Here is a 17,364-nt window from a genome sequence, read left to right as displayed (position 1 = left end):
CCTGCTTCAAACATCCTTTTTACTTTTTTCTCAATCGGGGGAAGAAGCATGGGGTTAATTCTTCTAAGTTTATGCTTGAAGGGTTTCTGGTTTGGTTTTAAAGGAATGGTGTGCTGGATCACTGAGATGTCATAAGATTTCAGATCCTCATAGCTCCAAGCAAATACATCTTGGAATTCCTTGAATAAATCAATGTACTTGGGTTTTTGATCAGGTGGTAGATTTTTGGAAAGTTTGATCATTTTTGGATTTTCTGCTGTCCCAATGTTATGTTCCTCTATCTCAGTGTTTATGGGCTGCAATTTCGGTTTTTTGGGAATGTCATTAGAGTCAAACATGTCTTCTAGCGGGGTTAGACCAGCAGGCAAAAAATTGTCTTTCAAGTCAATGACCTCTGCCTCTGTTTTGACTATCTCTTCTACCTGCGTTTGTTTCAGCTGTTCAATATTTTCTTTGTCAAAAATAGTTGGTTTTGTGATTTGCTTGACTGTTGCAGCTGTTATATCTTGCTGATTTTTAGTTGTTAGATGTTCTAGATCTGTCATGGCATCCATGTCAATGTTGATACTTGAAAACTCATGCTCGAGGGTGAGGAAATTATTAATCTGGGCATCATTTTCGAATACTTGCCAGTCTTTAACGTTATTTGGGACTGCGGGCCTATGTTTTATTTCAGCTGTGAAGTGATGGTTTGGGTCAAAAGGAAGCTTGCATGTACTAGCAAAGGTGGCTAGGCTGTGTGCATGAATGTTGTGATTTCTGGAAATCTTGTCAAGCTTGAATTCAGTGAATGTCTGGAGTATGTTAGTAGCAGCAGTCCTATAGGCTCTCATTCTATTGTCATTGGTAACAAAATTACCTTTCATCTGTTGTATAACTAGGTCAGAGTCACCCAAGATAGACACTTTTACAGCTCCTAGAGTTTTTAGCAGTTTAAGGCCTAAAAGCAGAGCCTCATACTCTGCCATGTTATTTGTGCATTTGAAATTCAGTCTGTAGGCATGTCCTTCTGCATGGTTATTGTGTGTATTGTGAATCCAAACACCTGCCCCTGCTCCTAACTTGTTGACAGAGCCATCAAACTCTAGGTACCATGTGATTTCTTGCTTATGGTCAGTACTAAGGGTTTGAGCTGTTTTAGGATTGGGCAGATCTAAAATTTTTGTTTGGGCAGATCTAAAATTTTCAATATATACATTAATTATATATTGAAATTGTAATGTATTATTTTTAATCCATGTAGAATATGGAAAGTTTTTTCTATTAGGTTTAAAACTATGGTTAGGTTTATGTTTTTTTAAGATTTAGTGGGTATTGAGAATATATTCTAGTTTTGTCCTTTTTTTGTTTATTGGATTTAAATTTATTTATAATTAGATTTATGGGTTACTTGATAACATGGTTATTATTTTATTATATAAGTGTAATTTTTATTGTCTTTATTATTGTAATAGATTTGATTTTTTTATTAATTAATTTTGTTTATAAAAAGTGAGCTTGTTTTGAAATTTTTTTTTTTCTTTGATCATTTCCATTAAAAAATAAATTTAATTGGAATTGCAACTCTTAAAACTATATAAAATACTTTAAAGCCATATTGGAAATCAAAAGTTTCAAAAATCCTTTCACCAGCAATGACAAAAACCAATGAGACCATCCAAAGTTTGAACATGTATGTGGTGATTGCCACTCAAGCACAAAACATTCTTTTGCATCATTTTAAGACTCTTATCATTGGACCAACAGGAAACGAAGAAAGGTAAAATGACCTTTATTTGAGAAAAGAAAGAAAATGAAATACAATGAGAATGTTAATTAGCTTTACTTTGAAATTGATTCAAGATATGTAATAAAAATGGTAGTGATAATGAAAAAGGCAAGAATAAGTTACTACTTGCCTACTTACTATGTTTTATCGTACCAAATTGTTCAATGCATGTTTTAAATTTCTCAATCAAATTTTTTAAAGCTAATCATAATTTAATTATTCATTTTGTTTTATTTTTTCCCATGAAAAAATTGTAATTTTATTCATATTGAGTAAAATTATATGTTGTAGATGTTGAATCAACATATGTTTTATCAAAACTGGTCTTGTGTTTTATGATCTCAAATGATTTATTGTCTAACTATATATATATATATTTTTGGTTCCACTTTCCACCAACCTTCATTGTTGGGTGTTGCTGTTACAATTGCCATGTGTGCTTCGTTTGTGATAGTTGTAATTTTTTTTTTTCATAATTTGAGCTTTTTGTAGAGTGTGCTTGCTTGTTGCCTCCAATTTTTTGTCCTGGGTTGTGTTTTTCACTTTGTTGCTGTGGATTGATTTGCATTATTGCAAACCCCATTTGTTTTTCATCACTCTGTGCGTTGTGTTCTGGGTTATTTCTTGGATATTTTGCTTCTTGGGATATGTTGATATCTTTTGTGTTTTCTTCTTCTCCTATGTCATTTGTGGTTGAAAAATGCCATCATTTTGGCTTTGGTGGCTGTCTTCTTTGTTTTGAGGGCACATACTTTGTAGATGGTCAGTTTGACGACATATGCGACATCTAAACGCTGTGTTTTCATAATCAAGCGGCTGTGCCCATTGCTTTTCGTTGTGGAGTAAGAGGATGTGGTCTGATAATCCTTGGCTGAGATTCACCTCCACACAGATCTTGACAAATGTGTAGATATCCTTGGAGAGGCGTTCCTCGTCTACTTTTAAGAATTTCCCCAATGTGTTGCCAATGTCTGTTAATACTTTGAAGTGCCAAAAGTGTAGGGGTAGGTTGTATAATTCTACCCACACAGGCATTTTGGAAACCACCATTTTGTTAGGGTCGAATTTCGGGAACCAAGGTGTCATAAACAATGCAGTATTGCCTTAGAACCATGGTCCCTCGTTCAGTGCATATTCCTTGTCATTTACTGTATCAAATTTGACAACAAAGAATCCTTTAGAATCGAGATGGATGTCACAGTTTGCTATCCATATGGAGTATATCCATTGACGAAGGGCTTCCGGCATGGGCCAAAACCCAGTGAACTTGCATATCACCGCTTTAGATAAATAATTCTCATGTATTTCATTTACCTTAGGTACATAAATTGTTATTGCAGGGTTCTGTGCTGTCTGCTTGACGATGTAGGGTCCGGGGATTGTAGCTTGCAGTTCTGTTTGTGCTTGCGGTTCCTTCTTCCCTTTCACTGCGTCTTTGAAAGAAACAGGTCCTTTTGAGCTCGCGCCTGGACTTCCTCCACGGAGTCTTGTGCTGAGGTAGATGGTAGAGTCTTTGCCTATGCCATATTTGTTTAGTTTGTGCTCCTTTTGTAGTAATTTTCCTGTGTTGGTTAGGATTTGTTTGCATGGTGGGATGCCTATCCTTTCTTGTATCTTCTATTTGAGTGTTTTCGTCGCCTCCTAGCTCCCTATCTTGATACATATTGTCTTCCCTTCCATGGATCTGATAAAGAGGTTGCTTTGATTGTCCTTGGGCACTTCAGGAGCAGATGCTTCTAGATCTGTCGTGACAAGAGCGTGTCCCCGTATCAGATCTATGATCTGGGACTGAGATCCAGTGTGGGAGGGAGCGTTTGTGCATGTATGCCTCTAGATCTGAGCTTGTTGAGGGTTGTTCTCTCTATTTAGCACTAGATCTATTTGTTTAATGGCAGATCTGTGATTAATATACCCTCCCGAGGTGTGGGAGGTCGATCCGGGCCCATGAATGGCAAATATTCCTCGTTGGGAGGAGCGGACCTCTTTCAGTACCCATGCATTTTCAAGCGTCTTTTGATCTATGGCATGGTGTCGGTTTCCCCAGCTATTGATCTGCTCCTGCGCCTCGGAGTCGCATACATATAGGCCCCTGCCCTTATGGGCTGCATCGATCTGTTCTGTGGCGTGTAGAGTGCTAGATCCCGCCTTGTGGTCATCGAAATCCCTTCGTCCATGGATCTGGGCAATGCAGATCGACTGTCTGTATATACCCTCGCTCTTCCTTTTGAATACGCCTTATTCTTGCTACTCGCTCGGCCTTTGCTCATCAAGTCACTTGGGCTGCCCTTCTTGCATTCCAGATCTGTTTTTTCCGATTTGTTCTTCTCTTTTCCGTCGCTGGGATAGCGAGATACCGTTCGAGTATAACCTTCCGTCCCGAGGTCGCTGATCTGTTTCAACTTCGTGGCCAAGGCGTGGATCAGATCGCTTGCGGTTGCAGATGAGTCGGCTGCAGGAGCGGCGACCATTTTCGTTCCTCAGTGTCTTAGCTTGGACTTCCAATTCCGATTTCTTATGTTATTTTATTTGGATTTTAAATTTATTTAAAAAAGAATTAATTTATTTAAAAATAGGATTAATATTTATCATTAATTATTTATTAATAATTGTTGGAGATTTTTGGGGTTATGAGTAAGATTTTTATTTTGAGAATATTATTAAGGATTTGTTTTCTATTTGGCAATTTCAAATATATAAAATGTTTTATTGTATTTGACAACCAAAAAGTTTATGATAAGTGGGTTATTAAATTTCATTTCAATTTATGATATTGAAGGAAAATGTCTCAAACTATTTAAGTAATTAATTTAACATCCTTTGCGTTATTGCGCTGTGTTATAATCGGGTCACTAAGAAGAAGATGCATTCCATTCTTTCGAGAGCATTTTGTTTCATAGTTGAGCAAAGATAGCTAGGAGAGATAGGAGGTAGAGCACACATAGAGGATCTGTGCACTGTAGTAGCCCACGAGCCACAAATATTACTTTGTATTTGCATCCATATTTTTAGATAGGAAAAGGGAGTGAAGAAATTAAATAAAACTATAATAATGTAGAATCTCAAATTTTTAATATAATATATTATCAGATCTGTTGTGACACATTGTCTAGTGGAATATCCACGACAATTTATAAATCACATGCAATTTATTCAATTGCAACATTATTCTTTTTGCTATAGAGGGGAACATTAGAGGGTGACCATTTTAATAATGAATTTTGAATCTCCAATAACTATGGGTTTCCAAATGCCTTCATTGAGTGCAATGTCCATCCCTTTCCAAAGTCATAGAAATTATGCTTTATTGTCGGTGGCTCCGCCTAACCTTCATGGGAATCTAATGTTCTCTTGTTCGTTGGGGCAAAGAATCCCCCCTTTCGCTCCTTCCACCTGTGGATTCCCCTTTGATGCTTTGTTAAAGGATAGGATAGCCATCATTTGATTTCTTCCCCAGTCTTGAAAGTCCACCTTATTGATTCTTAGACATTGAATTTTGGTTGTGTTTGGTCGCTCGCTGAAGCTTCTAGCATGATTTGGAGTAGGAGAAATATTTAGACAACTCTTCTCAATCCTTGTTAATCACTCAATGTCCAAGCTCTTGAGTCTTCTCGATGAGAGCGACTCTAAGAGCAGGAGCATTGCCTTGTTTGCGGCTTGATGGACTAAAGTCTTTTCATATGCAAAGATTTCTCTGTTCCTTTTGAGCCAGATTGTCCAACATAAGAGTTTTGGAGATGATTTCCATGCTCGTTTGGAGATGGGTGACTGAATTATATCTTCAAGATATTTTGAAGACGAATCTTCAAACATTTCTTGCCATGACTTGGGGATAAAGGAAATGTTGTAAATTTTATCAAGGGATTGAGGCTATACAATGGTGGACAAGGGGAATTCATGAAAGAGACGCACCATGGTTTCCTCCTCACATTTACATAGAACACACCACGAGGGACCTTGGATATTCCTTCGCTTTAAATTCTTGGCGGTGAGAATAAACCATGAACCAAAGTCTAGCAGAATGCGTTCACCTTTGGTGTAACATCCTTATTCTAAATTACCTTCCATATCTTCAATTGTGTTGGAGAGGGGAGATTTCTTGGGAGATATGAGGACCCTTCTTTCACGGAATAATGCCTTGATTTGCTTGGCTTCCAAGTTATGTTGTCCTTAAACCTGATGCCAATGGGGGATAAATCTTTCAAAAGCAGGATCAAGGAGTCTCATTTGTGTTGGATATTTTGAGAAAGACCACAACATTCCCAAATTTTCCAATGTCTTGATTCGTCCCATTTGGAAATATCCCTCAATTGCACAATCTCGTTATCTTGCATCTAGTTGATGAGAGGTTGAAATTCATTAGAGTGGGCCTTCAAATAACTTGGGAGGTATTTCTCCTTCCACTGATTAGAGGTGTAGCAACTTTGCACAACCTCCATATGTTTTAGCCATTGCTGGTCCACTGCACATTCTCAACTCTTAATAATCAATATTTGTGAAATACTTTTTTAAGAACGCCTTTTCCACCATTCTTTGGAGTTTGTAATTAGTTTCCAAACCAACTTTTGTCCGAAAAATATATTCATTAGCACAAGATCCCTTATCTCCAGACCTCCTACTTCTTTGGGAAGTCGTGTTGTGTTCCAGTTGACTAAATGAAACTTCTTGTCGTTTCCTTTCCCCCCCTTGCCATAGAAACTCCCTGAGAATTATATTGATTTGTTTTTGAATTCTGACAAGAGATAAGAGACCAAAACATAAGTATATTGGCAGTGCAGATAACATAGATGTAACAACCTCTTCCCGCATTTACACAAGTTAACCGGTCCACTGGAGTAAACATGTGACTAGAGACTACTATGATCTAATTCAACTCCCCATGTATAGTTAAGGAAGTGGAACTGACAAAAAATAACCTATCTGATCTTCTACACGTTACAAAACCTTTAGGACCCAACCAACCCTTCCAAGTGACCAACCCGTGACGTAACTTGACATTTTACTGACCTAGAGCCTCAGTCGCTCCCATGACATGGGCATGCATGTGACTAGGACCTTTGAACATTCCCAAACAAATTTAAAGCAAATCCTCTGAACTTTCTCCAGAACGCCCTTGGGGATCCAAGCCAACCACATCCACTAGACCAGAATTGCTTTCAAAATAGATTTTATCAAAACCAAACTCCTTGCCCGAGATAACCACCTAAAGCACCAACATGTGAGCCTTTTCTCTTGCTTGACCAATAATCACTGCGAGTCAGCGTTGAGATAACAATTTCATTTTAATTTGAAACTCAAATATTTAAAACACGAGTCCAAACCCAAAAAGGGAAAAGAGAGTGAATATGACCAATCTCTTGCACCTCCAAATTATGAACAATAATGGAGGAATTCATGTCATTGATCACCATACCCATTACAGAACCAAACATACCTAGGATCTCAGCGAATTTTCCCAAGTCTCAAACCGATCCATTGCATAAAATAAGTATGTCATCAACAAATAATAAGTTTGTTATTGAAATCAATTGGGAAATAACCACACCCAAAAAAATCCCTTCTTCTAACAACATCCTTGATCACAAGGCTTAGATCTTCAATAACAAGCAGAAAGAAAAGTGGTGACAAAGGGAAACCCTGACGAAGACCACACTGAGCATGAAAAAAATTTGAGGCAGAACCATCAATTAAGACAACAAAAGAGGCATATGTCAAACAACCCATGATCCAATTAATGAATTGAATATCAAAACCCACATGAGTAAGAAGAAGGCGAATAAAAGACTAGTTAACCCAATCACATGTCTTAGAGAGGTCAATTTTGAAAACAACACCCTTCAACTTTAACAACTTTATACTATGGAAACCCTCCTGAGCCACCCCAATAGGCTCATGGATTTGGTGCCCACAAAAAAACAAAAATTGTTTTGTGAGATAATCTTGGAAAAAATAGGCTTGCTTCTATGGTAAATCACCTTAGATATAACCTTATAAACACATTGGCACAAGTATAGAGGGCGAAAATGCTCAAAAGAGGTAGGATTGTCAACCTTTGGTATGAGGGAAATGAAAGTCAAGTTGAAAGCGAGTAACCGACCATCACGACGAGATTCATTTACAACTCGAAGTAAATCTAGACCAATAAACTCGTGATCAGGATTCTCTGTGTTACTTCCTTACGGTGCAGCCTGAGTTGGCTCAATGGAGAATTCTAAAAAAGCAGAGAAAAATTCCGCAGCCCAACCATCTTGGCCCGAACTCGTCTTTTTGGAAACTAGATAGGATCGCTTTTAGTTCCCCTTTAGAGACTCCCCCCATCAACTCTCGATTCTCATCAACATCCACAGAGCGAGGGATCATTTGGGCCACTTGAATGATAACAACAATATTTAGCTCCTAAGGATCTTGGAAAACATTTCTGAAATGTGTGACACCCATTTCAACAAGGCCATCAAAATTTGAGACCTCACGACCCACCTCATTTGACATCCCCCAAATATTGTTTGTTTGTTTGTTTTTTTTTTTTTTTGTTTGTTCTGACAGAAACGGTTAGTTTGATATATTGATTCTTGGCAGAAATGCCTCAATTCAGGTTACAAAGAGATAGGCAGATCTCAGATTTCTCCTCGGCCAGGAACCAATTGGCTTCCCCACTAGTGAGCCTGCGAATTTTGCAAACTATATTACGAGTGATCTTCTCTATCTTTCCTAATTTGCAGATACAAACAAACTGCTCCAATAAAAGACAGTAAAACATTTTAATCAGACAGTTAAGGGATGGGATCCCAGCCTTCGTCTCCGTCTCTTAGAAGAACTCCGAGAGGGAGGAGAACCGCTTTATTGGCTTCAACATCAGCTTCTTTGTTGTTGTCTCTCTTAACATGAAGAAATTCCAGACTCTGAAAGGAATTTATCAGGGATCTAATTCTGCTCACCAATCTTGATAACCTTAAATCTGAAGGAGAAGAATTGTCCACAATGGTCTTTATAATAGACTGGGAATCCCCAAAAACAATTGCCTCTTTGATACCCAGAAAAATGAGCTGCTTGAGACCCTGGAGAAGAGCCAGAGCTTCAGTTCAGTTCTGCCCTCTGCATTTTTGACTACTCCACCTGCTCCGGAAATCCCAGGATTGCCTTTTGCTGCCCCATCAAAAAAGAGAGCATTTCTTGCCTTCTTGATGCAAAACTCAAAGAATTCTGCATCCTTAAGGCGTATTTGCCAGTGTTTTAGAGGAGAGGGATGCCTGGCTATATCAGTGAAGTGGAGATCAAGAGAAGCGCCCCATTCAGCGTCTTGTTCACTAAGATCTGCCCCGTCTAGCTGATCTCCCAAACAGTCTTTTAGATGGCTTTTAATTTTTACCCAGGTAATCTTGGGATCGCTCTTCTTGTCTCTGAATATCCTTTGATTTCTTTCCAGCCATATATGCCAGCAGATTAATTTGGGAAGGGCGAGCCAGGCTTCTTTGATATGAGCATTCTGAGGAGTGCCACCCGGGTACATTAGCTTCCAGTTTGAAAACAGATCAGAGCAGCGATTAGGGAGGGCGAAGTCAATGCTCCATGGGCTTAAGGCCTCTTTCCAAATTTCAGCAGTAAAATTATAGAAGAGCATCAGATGGGAGGCGTTTTCTTCGTCTTCCCCACATAGCGAGCAACGAGAGGGCCCCATATAGCCTCTTTTCTGAAGCCTATCGTCAGTCAAAATTCTCTGATGACAAAGAAGCCAGCAGAATGAGTCGATTTTAGGGATCGTTGTCTGAGACCAGATCCCCTGCCAGGGCTTCGGATCAGGAGGAACATGAGGATGCAGGGAGATCTGCCTATAACCCTGCGAGACTGAGTAGCGCCCAGGGGTCGGACCCCATCCCCGAGTGTCTGATTTTCTGTTGTTCATTGGAGCTTTGCCTTTTAAGAGGGATAGAAAGATAGTGTAATCTTTGGAAAGGTTCTTAGGCACCTCTAGCTTTACCCAACTCTGCCAATCGCCATTCTCCCAATGTGATATGTCCCACAGAGTTTTAAATCCGGCTCTGTCCATCCAGTCTTTCAACAGAACCAGGGAGCGATCATTAGCTAGGGGATCACAACCCATGATACGATCATCCCAGATTTTAATGTGCTTGCCATTTATAGGGATCCAGTGCGCATGGAGATTGATTAAGGAGGAAGCTTTTGCGCACAGTTTGTGGATCATCGTTCCGGAGATTGTATTGGGATTGTCCAGACAACGTGTTCTCTGTCCATGGAAATATTTTTTCCACAACGCTAGCTGAGCCCAACTCGGATTTGGGGCAATTATCCTCCATAACAGTTTTGCACCCAAAGCGATATTTTGCTTACTAATGTTCTTGAAGTTCAGGCCACCTTCCATTATGGGCAAGGAGATTATGTCCCAGTTTAATAGAGGAATTTTCTTCTCATTTGCTTTGCCGCCTTTCCAAAAGAAATTCCTTATATAATCCTCCATTTTCCTCATGATGCCAATAGGAGCCATCATAACTGCAGACTGGTAAATGGGAAGGTTGTTCAAGACAACTTTTATAAGCACTGTCTTGCCAGCCAGATTGAGCCAATTGAAGCCCCAGGAGTGGATTTTGGACTTAAATTTTTCCAACAGAGGCAGCCAGTCTCTGCTGAGAGCCCTTTTTTGGAAAACAGGAAGCCCCAAATACTTGAAAGATGACCATGAAGAGGAGGTTGCGAAGCCGAAACAGCTGGAGATAGCTTGGAGCGATCTGGCAGTAGAGTTCCAGCAGTAGATGTGACATTTGCCTTTATTGAGGCTGCTTCCAGAGTCTTCACAATAGGCATCCACCACATCTTTAAATTTTTTAGCCGTGGGCAAGGAGGCTGCACCCAACAAGAGAGAGTCATCAGCAAATAGCGCATGGTTTATGTTTTTGACACCTCTTGTGATGTTCAATCCCATTATTTCTTGATCAGTCTGCTTTTTATTCAGAAGGAAGCTGAGAACAGAAGCTTGGAGGACAAAGAGCAAGGGGGAGAGAGGACACCCTTGCCTCAGCCCTCTAGAGGCTTTGAAGAAATCAGTAGCCCTCCCATTCACCAAGGGGCAATCCAGGGCTCACTAATACAAGCCTTGATCCAGTTGATAAATTTAAGGCCAAAACCAAATTTGTGCAGGAAATCCAACGGAAATCTATGTCTCACCCTATCAAAAGCGCTTTCAAGATCTAACTTGATAACCATTCCTTTCTCTTTCCGGGTCAAGCTTGAGTGAATCGCCTCTTGGACCAGGATAAAGTTGTCCACAATCTGTCTTCCCTGAATAAAACCTCCCTAATTCTCAGGAATAATGTCTGGTAGGATGATTTTCAGTCTGTTTGCGATCACTTTTGTTATCAGCTTGTAGCCTATATTGCAAAGGGAGATAGGACGAAATCTGGTGAAGGAATTGGCACCTTTTTCCTTAGGAATAAGGGCCAGGAAAGCCGAATTGGTGCTTCCCCCAATTTTCTGACAAGCTTGAGATTTCCGGACCATTCTGCATAAATCTTTTTCCACAATCTGCCAACAATTCTGCAAGAATCTGGCAGTAAAGCCATCTGGGCCCGGGGCCTTATCTGGCTCCATTGCAAAGAGGGCGGTTTTTATTTCATTATTAGTGACTTCTGCTTCCAAAAACTGATTCTTTCTGGTAGTAATCAGAGAGGGCACCTCATTCACTAAAGTTGATGTGTGCCCCAGACCCTCTTTTTCGCTGTACAAATTTTTGAAGTGAAGGAAAGCAACGTTTTTTATACTTTGTATATCTCTGTGGTTGATGTTCTCTTCCTTGATTTCTGAGATGGAATTGAAACTTTTCCGGGCTTGGGCTTGCTTGTGAAAGAAGGATGAGTTCCTATCTCCAGCCTTAAGCCAAAGCCTACGAGATTTAATCCTCCAATACTCTTCCTCGACCAAGCTTGCCTTGAGAAATTTTTGCTGAAGTTCAGCCTCCTTGTCTAGAGTTTCTTTTGTGATCTCTTCATTTTCCGTTTTCAGATGATGAATCTCGAGACATTCTTGGATCTTTTTCCTTTCCACTACTAGGTTAGGAAGGGATTTTACCCAAGTTTTCATTGCAACTTTCACTCTCTTGAGTTTTTCCTCCCAAACAAAGAAGGTAGAGCCGTTCACTGGTTGCTTCCAAGTATCTTTTACTAATTGCATAAAGGACTGTTCCATAACCCAAAGGGGACTGAATTTAAAAGGGATAGGACCTTGATCCATATGGGCCAAAAGATCAAGTTTGATGGGTCTGTGATCAGAGACACTACAAGGGAGAATACGCATTCTAGACTTAAACCAAGAAGAAAAGTACTTTGAACAAGAAATCTATCTAACCTTGCAGCGATGTGTCCTGGACCGAGTCTTTTATTGGACCTAGTGTATTTGCCCGACGATGGTTTAATGTCGATCATGTCCCAATCCTGAAGCAGGTCCTCAACCCACTCTCGCGCCGGATCCCTTACAATGCTTCCTCCACGCTTTTCAGCCAAAGATAAGGTGAGATTTAGGTCCCCTGCAATGATGATATTCGCTAAATCTTCAGAATCTGCCAAACTTCTAATGGAATCCCAGCAGATCTTTTTCTCTCCTTCGCAGACTAGAGCATACATGTTGAAGAGACAAAGGGTCTCATCTGAATCAACATGTTGCAACTTAGAGAGCAGCCAATGGGTGTTGGCGACCTCTTTGATCTTTAAGAACTTGTTTGCGTTCCAAAGGGTGCCCAGGCCTCCTGAGGCACCACGAGCTGAAACAGCTTGCCCTTCACTTCTCTTCCACAATTTTTTGCCAATATGGAGGAAGGCCTTGTCCTCCATTTTAGTCTCCTGGATGAGGAGTATATCAGGAGATTCGGATCTTATCAGGCTTTTGATGGCTTCTTCTTTTATTCTGCTCCCCATACCCCTACAATTCCAGGAGACAATCTTCATCACTTGCTTTTTGAATGGAGAGCTCCTTTAGAGCTTTGGGACTAATTTTTGGTCGTCTTCGGAGTTTTTGCCAAGAGTTTCTCGAGGGTTGGTTGGCTTCCTTGGAGTTTGTCTTTATAAGTCTCCTGTTCTCTTTTTTCACGGGCAGATTTTCGGCCTCTCAATGATCTTCTAGCCAAGGTTTGCGAATCCCCTATTTCACCTTCTTCTTCTGAGTCCTCTGAACCTTGCACTTCCTCAGCCTCTTCTGTGGGTATCTCTTTCGATCTGTCTGCATTACTTTCGACTTGCTTTGGTCCCGAGGGGGGCTCTTTGTGGGGCGATCCTTCTTTCTGCATCTCTATTTCTTGGGTATCTTCTATTGCTGAGCTTAACAGAGTATATTTGTTTCCTTGTTCTTCCATGAGAGGTGTTTGAATCCCAGAGCCTGCCTGGGGGACTTTGCCATTTATATTACCAATTCTAGGGGCTTTGTGAGCGGTTTTGGTCCTTTTGACCTGAGTCCATCCTTCCTCCTTGCCTTTCTCCACTTCACTATTCTTTGGACATCCTCTAGCAAAATGGCCATAGACATGGCATTTCCTGCACTTGAACAGAAGCTGCTCATAGTCCAGCTTTTGAACATGCGTCCAACTTCCAACCCTAATCTTTATTGCCTCGGGCAAACCGACCTCAAGATCAACTTCAACACAGATTCTAGCACAGTCATATTGGTCTTTACTGTTTGCTCGATCAATGAATTTGCCCAAGGTGTTTCCGATGTGCTTAAGAGACTCCCAATTCCAACAATGCACTGGCAGGTTGGGCAACCTAACCCACACAGGGACGGCTGTGGGGACGTCAACTGCTGGGTCAAAATCGGGCATCCACTTATTGAGATACAGCCCCTGGGGGCCCATGAAATAGGGACCGTTGCGGAATATCAGATCCTTATCATCCTTTTCAGAGAATTCAAATAGAAAGAATCCCTTCCCTAGAAAATACGAAGTGACTTTGCTTTTAATCAGCGGTGCCCAATTCCTTGCTACCCAACTCTCCGTGGTTTTGGGGGAGGGCCAGAGTCCAGTGAACTGTCCAACCAAAGCACGCTCTGCCAAAGAAAGGGCGACCTGTATCGGACCCTCAGGAGGGAGCTCAATCTCAGGGATGTCATCCAAACGCTTCACAAACTTCACAACCTTGGTCGCTTTCTTCTTTGGGAGAGAATCCAACAGTTTAAGAAAAGCCTCAACATCAGAGAGGGGAGGCGGCGATGGCTCCATTGAAGCGATGCCTTAGCTCGATCAAAGCGAGCGCACACAACACCCATTGTACATAATCCTTCAAGCCAACCCAAAAAAGGTACCTCTGTAAAGCTAGATTAGAGGACCGAAGCGCCGCGCAGAATGGGAGCGCCACGCAGGATGGGAGCGTCGCGCAGAATGGGGGTGCTGCGCAGAATCAATGCCGCGCAGGAGACCCTCTGAAGCGGCCACAAGGCCGAGGCAACAGCCTCAATCGCAGAGGATTAGTGGCAGAGCGACGACTAGCTCCAGTCCGCTAACTCCCAAATCTTCTGATCAAGTTTTCATTCAATATTTTTAATTGGTTTAAAAAATTAAAATAATATAATCGATGCCTCCCATTGTGTTTTTGGGTTTTTTTACCTTTAGCATAGGCATGAAATAATTCGATGTTCTTGTCACTACTATCTAACCATATTGCCCTACTTTTGAGAGGCCAAGTATCTTACTTCTTCCCCAGGATCTCCTTCCTCTTAGACACAAGGATGTGATATACCTCACGAGACTCTTGTGATCGGAACCCATTGAGACCTAGATCAATAAAAGACTCAATATTATATTCAACAATCAATAATTCCTCCTCCTCCTAACTACGAACATAAATCACTCAATCCTTAGCCAAATATTTAATGTGTTTAAGATTTCTTTCAAATTGGCTAGCAACAATGACCAAATTTGAAAGTTTGGTATTAATTTCATTTCGAAGGGTATATATTGATTTAACCCATCAAGGATGAAAGGTTAACAAAAAAAATGTACTTTAATTGACAAGTGTAAAGTAAATAAACCCTTCATTAAAAAAATGCATAAATAAAGTAGTGCCCTTATAAACCTCTACATCTTGAAAAAATTAGATTGTGGTTACATCAAAATACTCTAAAATTTCAATAAAACTAGTAAATAAGGAAAGGAATTTCTCAAATTTTATTTAAAAAACAACTAAGCAAATGTTTCTTTCATTCATTAGATGATCCTAAAAAATATTTGGACTTACATCATTGAAAATTTTAATCTATTTTCCTAAGGGCAGAGACATTCTACTTTTCATTTATTTCCATACATCATAAATATCATTCCAATCTACCTCATTTAGAGCATGAGGTGCACTAAGAGAGAGGAACATCAACATATCTAGCGTCTCCAATGAAAGTCTTGATCTATCATTGCTTTTAATCTTGTTTAATTTTGAGAAGCCTCTTTCACACATTGTTGTGCTTGCTGGAATAACAAGAATTGCTTGCCATAATTGCATCAAATATGGAAAGCCTTCATACCATTCAAGTTCATCTCCACATATATCCCATGCTCCAAACATATGTTTTTTGGGGTATGATTTATAAATAGTACAAATAAATTCATCCATTTCACCCAAACATCTAGCAATATCCACAATAGGTGATTCCCCAACACTAAATTTTTCACATAAACACTTCAACCATATTTTAGTTTGAGAGTATCTATCATTCAACTCTTCATAATAATGTCGAGGACTGAAAAACTTAGCAACATTAAATATAGGTAAATCTGTGAACCTCCTATCTAGAGATTCAATCACCTTCATAACAAAACATTTTCCCAAAAGAATACAATCATCTATTGTCCCTGATGTTTGCATCTTTGGAAAAATTTCAAACCTCAATGGATGTAAATGTACCATACCTGTGTTATCCACAAATTCAAGGGTCCCCCCTTGTGCTTTAATTAGAAAAGAGGATATGTGGATTGCACCTGCCCCAAAACTGCTTCCTAAAAATTGTTTGTGAAACATGCTGATAGAAACATCTAGAGTAGTGCCAATAGATGTAATATCAACATGATCCTCTTGAAACTTCTGATTCAACTTATTTAATTCAATGAAAACATCTGCAAGTAGATGGATGAAAAATTGCACTTGAAATATTGTTGCCAACTCATACATTTTTTTCTCCCCTAACTCTCAATCTTTTAACAAAGCAAGCACGAGTTTAACAAGTCTTTCCATGGCTTTTGTTTTATAAAGTTGTTGACATCTAATCATAGGGATTGGGTGAACAACTGTAATTAGTGAAAATAAATAATAGAGGAAATGGAGAGTCATTGGGAGATGAAACTGAACAATCAATCCCTCTTGTATATAATAATGAACAACCTAAATGAATAATACAATTTCATTTCAGGAGTTACCTCTTGGCCTGACATGGTATCAGAGCCAGCTCTATCTTTGGCATTACAGTTTTCCCTTGTAACTCCCTCCTGGCCTATGTTCTGCCTATTTTGTAGAACTGACACCTTTGTCATGCTCCAGAGGCCTGAATAGTGCACTGTCATATGTGTTTCCTATTCCTGCTGGTCGTGTGGAAACCGAGTATTGAATTCCATTTTTTTTTACAATATCAGTGCATCAATACCATCACTTTCATGCTCTGCGGCGTTTTTCCTTGGTGGCAACGGTCGGTTCTGCTTTAATGTTCTCACCGCCCGTGTCCAAATCCCAGTAAATGTAATCTGAATATTGCATTGGTGTGGTCTATTCCATGCCTTTCATCTCGGAGGAGCGTAATCGCATTGGGCTTATTGTTCCTTAGGTGGACAAAAGAATAGTCGAGGGATTCTGAAGAAGGTACTCTCCAATACCTTTCCACGCTGCTCTCAAATACCTTGCCACGCTGCTCTCCGTTGCCAAACCTCCGTTGCAGACCTCGGTTGCTCATACCTCCCAATACGCACCGTTGGCTCTCCACACATATACGCAGCCAACAGCTCTCACCTCCGCTTACACTGTTGGCTCTCAAAAGGCGTTTTCTTTGGTGACGAGTTGTTGCAGGATTTTGGTTGAAGTCTTGTAGCTTATTAGTGCATGGAATCGGATTATGATTTCACCATGCTAAGAGTTTTGAGTGGTTTCGAATCTATAATCCACAGATTCTAACTCTGAGAATTCATTTTACCAGACTTCCCAAAAGTTGGTTTGGGAAAGTGCATTTTAAATATGGTATATCAAAGGGTATTTTGGGCTATAGTCTCTTTGATTTGGCTTGCGGGCCTGAAATGCCTCTGATATCTGAAGGCGAATGTTAGTTAGGTTCAGATTTACTTTCCCCAGCAACGTTCACACAGTGCGGCAGTTCTCCTATGCATTGTTGCCCTCCATCACGCCTATCTATATGCTCTCATACGCCTATGGTAATACTCCTCTCTTTGCATTTAGATTGGATGCTTTTCGTTGATTTGGTACGTTGCAGGAGTTTTCTAGCTCGAGGTTCCGTGGTTCTCTAAAGCTCTATCCTATATATCAGAGTGCAATATTTTTTTTATTTTTTTTGGCATCAGAACTGTATTTTTCTCCACCAGAAGTACAATTTTATACATTGGCAGCAGAAGTATATTT

The 17,364-nt window shown here is 40.1% G+C and overlaps 1 protein-coding gene across 1 annotated transcript; it reads right to left on the bottom strand.

The window, feature by feature from the left end:
• Window positions 1-11,071: 11,071 nt before the first annotated feature.
• LOC149230409 (uncharacterized) lies at window positions 11,072-12,600 on the bottom strand. The gene is made up of 2 exons (XM_089381308.1): window positions 12,119-12,600; window positions 11,072-12,032 (listed from the first exon to the last, which is right to left on the bottom strand). Exons 1-2 carry the CDS (start codon window positions 12,598-12,600, stop codon window positions 11,072-11,074), a joined length of 1,443 nt encoding a protein of 480 aa, XP_089237434.1.
• Window positions 12,601-17,364: the final 4,764 nt, after the last annotated feature.

The sequence above is a fragment of the Pinus tabuliformis genome, chromosome J, assembly GCF_031772625.1.
Source record: "Pinus tabuliformis cultivar Carrire ecotype Pingquan chromosome J, CPIR1, whole genome shotgun sequence".
Taxonomy (NCBI): domain Eukaryota; kingdom Viridiplantae; phylum Streptophyta; class Pinopsida; order Pinales; family Pinaceae; genus Pinus; species Pinus tabuliformis.
Note: the sequence above shows the minus strand (reverse complement) of the source record. Positions and strands in the feature narration are given on the sequence as shown.

What these genes read in the sequence shown, in the direction of transcription:
- LOC149230409 (XM_089381308.1), bottom strand. Translation starts at nt 12,600, where the DNA reads ATGGAGGACAAGGCCTTCCTCCATATTGGCAAAAAATTGTGGAAGAGA. An exon ending in CCAGGACACATCGCTGCAAG is followed by an intron (nt 12,033 to 12,118) that starts GTTAGATAGATT and finishes CTCTGATCACAG; the next exon opens with ACCCATCAAACTTGATCTTT.